General features: G+C 35.6%; 1 protein-coding gene across 1 annotated transcript in view; it reads left to right on the forward strand.

The window, feature by feature from the left end:
• Positions 1 to 5,425, forward strand: part of UHRF2 (ubiquitin like with PHD and ring finger domains 2) — a 98,481-nt gene extending 93,056 nt beyond the window's left edge. Inside the window, exons 15-16 of the mRNA XM_037156748.2 lie at positions 1,221 to 1,319; positions 2,814 to 5,425. Coding sequence (XP_037012643.1) covers positions 1,221 to 1,319; positions 2,814 to 2,960 — 246 coding nt within the window. The 3' untranslated portion in view covers positions 2,961 to 5,425. The remainder of the gene's footprint in view (positions 1 to 1,220; positions 1,320 to 2,813) is intronic.
• The last annotated feature ends 1,171 nt before the right edge of the window (positions 5,426 to 6,596 follow it).

Consider the following 6,596-nt stretch of genomic DNA (forward strand, 5'->3'; position numbering starts at 1 on the left):
AAAATATACTCCCTTACTACCAAAAATAACTGAATAGAAGATTATCCTTTTGAATATTCAGAAAACTGCTAATCCCCCTAAGCTTAAAATTTTTTTAAATTTTTTATTCTTAGAGGAAATGGAGAGGCAGAGAAACACAAATGTGTGAGAGAGACATTGATCAGTTACATCTCGCACGCCCCCAACTGGGCTATACCTGGCAGGCATGGGCCCTGACTGGGGATTGAACTGGTGACCATTTGGTTCGCAGGTCAGCACTCAATCTGCTGAGCCACACCAGCCAGGGCTTATCTTCCTAGTTTAAAAGTAACAAACAGCTTAGGTAAAACAGAACTAGTAATGGTTTTGAAGAATAAAGAATATCCATATTCAAGTTTTGTAGTAAAAGATTGAACAAATAATGCATATCCATGTACTGGAATACCATGCAGCTTTTTGGAAAATGTATATAATGACCTTGAGACAAGTTCTAATTTTTTTAACAGTGAAAAAATAATCTCTGGAATGTGAGGTTGGGGGCAGGGCACTTACATTTTAATGCTGTATATGTGCCTTTGCAACCTTTCCAACCCAATCCTAAGATTTAAAACTAATATGTATATCTAATGAAATGGTTTTGTTCCAGTTTCCATTATATATTTGCTAGTCATTACAATCACTACTTGATTTTTTTAATAGAAAACGTATTGAATGTGAAGATACTTATTGAATTTTATTAACATATTATGAAGGGCCATGGCTGGCATAGCTCAGTGGATTGAGCATGGGCTGCAAACCAACAGGTTGCCAGTTTGATTCCCAATCAGGGCACATGCCTGGGGTGCAGGCCAGGTCCCCACTGGGGGCCATGTGAAAGGTAACCACACATTGATATTTCTCTCTCTCTTTCTCCCTTTCTCCCCCTCTCTAAAACATAAATAAAATCTTTAAAAAAAAAAAAAAAAAAAAAAAGCCCTGGCTGGTGTAGCTCAGTGGATTGAGCATGGGCCTGCGAACCAAAGGATCATGGTTTGATTCCCAGCCAGGGCACATGCCTGGATTGCAGGCCAGTTCCCAGCAGGGGATGCACAAGAGGCAACCATACATTGATATTTCTCTCCCTCTCTCCTTCCCTTCCCCTCTAAAGATAAATAAACAAAATGTTTTCAAAAAGAAATATTTAAAGAAAAAATATTATGAAATGCTAACCTTTTTTTTCTTCCCTTTTGGGTACCGTCTAGAATTTTCTTAAAAAATTGGAACAATCTTTTATGTGTGTTTGCTGCCAGGAACTAGTTTACCAGCCTGTGACAACAGATTGCCTCCACAATGTCTGTAAAGTAAGTAGAATTTCTTTATCATTTTTCCTTATTAGGCCAGAAGGCACACTAACCTCCAAACCTGTTTTTAACATGTGAAGAAGCATTTTTCCATAGAACAGAATAGTAATAGCACTTTGTCTGTTCACAAGCACTAAACTACATCTTGGTGGTAAATGCATGTTTTATTAGATAGTAATAGTAATTCGAATATATATATAGTTGTGGTAGTCTGTCGCATTTGCCATTGTGGGGAGGGGCTGAAATGGAGAAGAGAAAGTGAGATGTCATTGCTGTTTTCTCTTAGAGCTTTTATATGTTTCATACAGCATAGTGCAAACTGAACTAAAATAGTGCCCTGTACTTATGGAATCTTAAACAGATTCTATCTGACAGCGTGCCCAGAGAAATTGAATATTGTGTTACCGGTGTGGTGTGAAAGGAAAATTTGAGTTATAGTAAAAAATAAGGTGGGAATCTTGCTCTACTGCTTGGTGGTTTTCCGCCCTTTAATTTCTTCTGTAAAATGGAAACAACCCATTTACCTATGTGTTTGTGCCTGGCCTTAAGTTAGTTAACTGTGTAATGTACTTAGTACTTTTTAAATATATTTTTGGAAGACACATTATATGTTAAGTGATTTGATAAAATATATAACTTAGTTCTAAGCCAAGGAATCCTGAATTTTTTTTTAGTGCTTAATCAGAAAAGAACAGTATTAAAATCCAGCCTAGAAGATGAGGCTAGTGAGGACCATAGTCTCTAACATCCTCATTCCATCGGATGAGTAGATTAAAGCATACAAAAGTTAAGTCATTTACCTGAAGTCTCACAGTATGTGTTAGAATAGCAATTTTCAATGGGTATGCCACAAGATTTTGTAAAACATGCAACACCTTATTACTTAGTCAAGACCACTGACCTCTTTTCCCTTAAATTGTCAAATTAAAAAATGACAACAGCCAATAACATACCTGTCTGGTATGAATGCCCTGTCCTGAACCATAAATATATATAGGTCATATAATAGAGTTACATCTGATTGTTTAATTCTTGGTACCAGAAATTATTATACAAGTACAGGCACCTTTTTTTTTTTTTAAGTCACTTTGGAGCAAAAAGAATAGGTAATTACTTTTTTTTTTTTTTTTTTTTTGTAAATCAAAATTATACCTGTGTACTGTGATCAGCAAAAACAGTAATTTTTGGTGTGTCGCAGAATTTTAGTAATTAGCTTGGGTGTGCCATGAAATGAAAAAAGTTGAAAAATCGCTGTGCTAGAGACAGAATTAAAGCCATGTCTGTAGACTAGTGTTCATAGGTATTATGGATTCAGGTCTTTATAGTTATTCATCTTGTGGGGGGTTCTTTTTCTTGCCAAACAATAAGTTTGTAGCGCCTATTTAAAAGCATAAGTTGTTGAGTACTTTTCTACTTTCTTTACCCTCAGATGCAATTGGGTATATTTTTTGGTTTTTGTTTTATTTTGTTTTGTTTTGTTGTGTTGTATCTTAGGATTGTTTACAGCGTTCCTTTAAGGCTCAAGTTTTCTCCTGCCCTGCTTGCCGGCATGATCTTGGCCAGAATTACATCATGATTCCCAATGAGATTCTGCAGACTCTACTTGACCTGTTCTTCCCTGGCTACAGCAAAGGACGGTGATCTGTCTACTTCCACTGTGTTGCTCCTGGTGAATTTTTTGGACAATAAAGAATCTAAAATCGTAGGGGGTGGGTGGGGGTGGAAGCAATGGTGGACCATATCTCTCATGTTCTGAAGCAGCTAATCCTCTTTCCTACATAGCCATCATCTTGTGTGTGTAGTAAGAGGCCCATTTCTCAACTGTCTTTTAAATATCAAAAGGTAGTTCCTGTCAGTAACAACTAGTTGTAATGAGTTAAAGTCAAAGCCTCAGCTCTAGTTGTATCCAAGTTATGATTTATTTTGCAACTACCTCAGGACAGAAAAGACTTATGGGGGTTTTTTAAATCATTGAATAATTAGTTAAATGAAATTTTAGCTACACACTGCCTCCCAAATATTAGTTGTGCCTCGTTCATGTAATTTGATTTTACGGAAAAGGAAATGACACTTGAGATCATTGGAATGAACACAGCTTCTGTAGTGTGTGTAACACAAATTTAATATCTTCCATTACAATATGTGTTTTGCAAGGGCAGGTTCATTTTTTAGCCCATTTTGTGAGCTCCATTGTGCTTTTTTCTGGTGTTTTATGCAAGTTGACTACTAATGACTAATGAGAACAATATGAATGCATTGTTGCTGCATTAGTGTAATGTGGTGTGGTTTTGCACTTAAAAGAGGTATTCGGATGCTCTAATTGTAAATGTTTATGAAAAGCCTCTTCCGTACTAGTCAAACTGCTTTTAGTGAGTCTCACCAGTGGGTTTACAGCTGCAGAGCATTGAGGACTGGGCTGACTTTTGAGAGGGCTGAAATTGCTTCATATTGTGATCCTAAATTTTATATTCACTATATCCCCTAAAGTATACCTTAATAAATATTTTATGACTAGCAAAATAGCTCATCTTGCTTCACTGTTTTACATTTGTCTGGCTTTTATAGTATATTCTTTAAAGAATCGGTCATTTCCAGAGTATTTCATCATATGCTTTTATTGAAACAGACATCTCACATAATTTTTCACTCTTGATTTTTTGGCAATGAGAACTAATATGAAATCTTAAGCACTAAGGACAGATTTTATCCTACGTATGATTTTTTTTTATTTTACTAAATTGGCAATTTTTCCAGTGTAACAACATAGTGTGTTTATAACAACTTCAGTCTTATGTCAATTTTAGGATAATCAGTGCTATTTATGTCACAGACACAAAAATATTCTAAAACATAGTTCTCATCTCTGTAGCTGTATTGTTATGTTTTAATTAAAGTTTTAATTTTATTGAATCTGTTTTCCTACCCCTGAATTCAGAGCCATATATATAGCCAATATTTACTGAATATTTGCTTTGCACTAGTCACTTGTATATTTTTATGTGTATGCATTTAATCCTACTCACAGTCCTCAAAGGCAGATACTATTGTCCCCATCTTATGGATAAATATCAAAGGCACAGAAAGGTTAAGAAATTTACCAAAGTTCATACACCAAGGAAGTGGCATAACTATAAATTTAGGCAATCTGAGTCCAGACCTGGCAGTCCTTACTTTTGGACTATGTAGGCTCTCTCACATTTCAATATATGCCAAACTAATTTCAGTGATTTTCCTGCATTCAGTTAAATTCAAAACCAAGTTCTGGTTTACAGTATAGTGATTGGAGCTGTTGTCACTTACGACTGGTTATAAACATTGGAGTCATTTTATTTTGAAGAGTCAAACTTAAGTCAAATTGAAAATGGAACATTAAATTGAAGGGGGGAATAGAACAACTGTAACAGCATAATCAATAAAAAATTAAAAAAAAAAAAATCCCCATCCTACCACCAGGCTCCCGGGACCAGAGGCCTGGGTGCCCCAGAGCTCGGGCAAGGCCAGGCCCTGCGGCCCATGTGCGGGGGCTCCAAAAAAAATAATAATAAAAAAAATAAATTGCATCATCTGGTGTCGTAATTACCTCCTGCATTGGCCACATCGCTGCACGAGGAGTGGGGAATGTCTCCCAGATTGAGCTGCTTGCACTGGTTTGGTTCTACCACCTATGTTAGTAAGATAAGTGATTCCCTCATGCTATATATTGTCTTAACTCTGCTTTATAACATCATAGACTAGGAAACAGGCTGATGACAGCTTAACATGTTCAGAAGTGTCAAGTGTGGTCCAAAACTAAGCAATTTTATGTTGCTCCTAAACTTTTAAAGACTTTTTGTTTTTTTACATAAATATTTCATTTTCTGTCTGAAAGATAACAGACTTTTAGAAAGCATAATTACAATACCATTCTCACATTTATGAAAGGATTAATCCTAAAAAAAGATTAATGCTAATTATATAAAATACCTAGTAAATGTTCAAATGTCCATTGTGTCAAATGTCATACATAGGTATTTTAAGTCAGTTTCTTTGAATCAGGATCCAAATAAGAATCTTGCATTGTTATTTATTACTATATCTTAAGTGTCTTTTAATCTGTATATAGGCCCTAGTCTTTGTTTTCTTTTAACTTTAACAATGTATGTGATGAAATTGTTCTGAAGTCTTTCTGACAAAATAGATTTTTCTGATTATAACCATGTGGAATGGTTTAACCTGTTTCTTTTTATTTTCCATAAATTGGTAGTTAGAATTCAAGCATGACCAGATTCAGATTTGATTTTTTTTTTTCAAGACTTAGTAAGTTGTGTGGTTGTCCTTCAGGGGGTCCATTGTATCTGGTTGTCTCTTCAGCTTAAGTGTGAAAGATGAGCGTTTCACTGGACTCTGTTACATTTAGTAGGCTACAATGATTACTATTAAGTACTCAGCCACTTTAATATGGGTAGGATTATTTTCATTATTTTTTCCTAGTATAGGCCAGGCCTCTAGTTTTAGAGCTCACTTCTAAATAATGTGGTTTATTCAACAAGTATGTGCATGCTAGTATGTTTAAGGATAGTAGATAATCTTTCAGAAGCTGACAATCTAAAACACCCTTAGTTCTCTCACAGCCCTGTTGCAACAATTTGGCTAACAAAAAGAGGGGCCCTCTCTATAACCTAAAGCTTTGTGTTTAAAGGTAGATCCTATTTACAGGAGCTGGGTAGAGATGTGCTCTGACTTACCTACTGTCTGCTATTTCTGTCTTTGTCCATTGGGGATCAAATCTTCCCCATTCTTCTTCAGAACACCCTAAAAGACAGAGCTCATGGTTGTCTGCCTAATTTGAAAGGAATCAAGTTTGGCCTGCTTGCTACCACCTCACACTGGGAAAACTTGTTGTGTCTGCTGACTGGTCCCCATACCAGACCTTTAAATCCCTGAAGGAACTGATATTTAGTAACTTAGATTAATCAGGCACTACAAGGAAAAAAAAATTTTAAACACCAGTCACTCAACACAAGGAAGTAATAGCTAGCTAGAGGAACCAAACAGGATGACCAAACCACTACTATTGAAAAAAATGAATGAAAGAATAGTTTTACAACTATATCCATAAGTGTGAAATTTCATTGCATTGATAGAAGAACAAGCTGCCCTGTGAAGAGTAATTTGAGATTAAAATTTTTAGAAATAAACATGATTTTAAAAAGAAATGTAATGGACAAAACAAAATGGATACTGGCAAGGTTTGAACATACCGCTGAGTAATCCATTATATATGAATATCCTACAGTA

Source organism: Artibeus jamaicensis, unplaced genomic scaffold, assembly GCF_021234435.1.
Source record: "Artibeus jamaicensis isolate MK-2021 breed Jamaican fruit bat unplaced genomic scaffold, CSHL_Jam_final scaffold_1964, whole genome shotgun sequence".
NCBI classification, from domain to species: domain Eukaryota; kingdom Metazoa; phylum Chordata; class Mammalia; order Chiroptera; family Phyllostomidae; genus Artibeus; species Artibeus jamaicensis.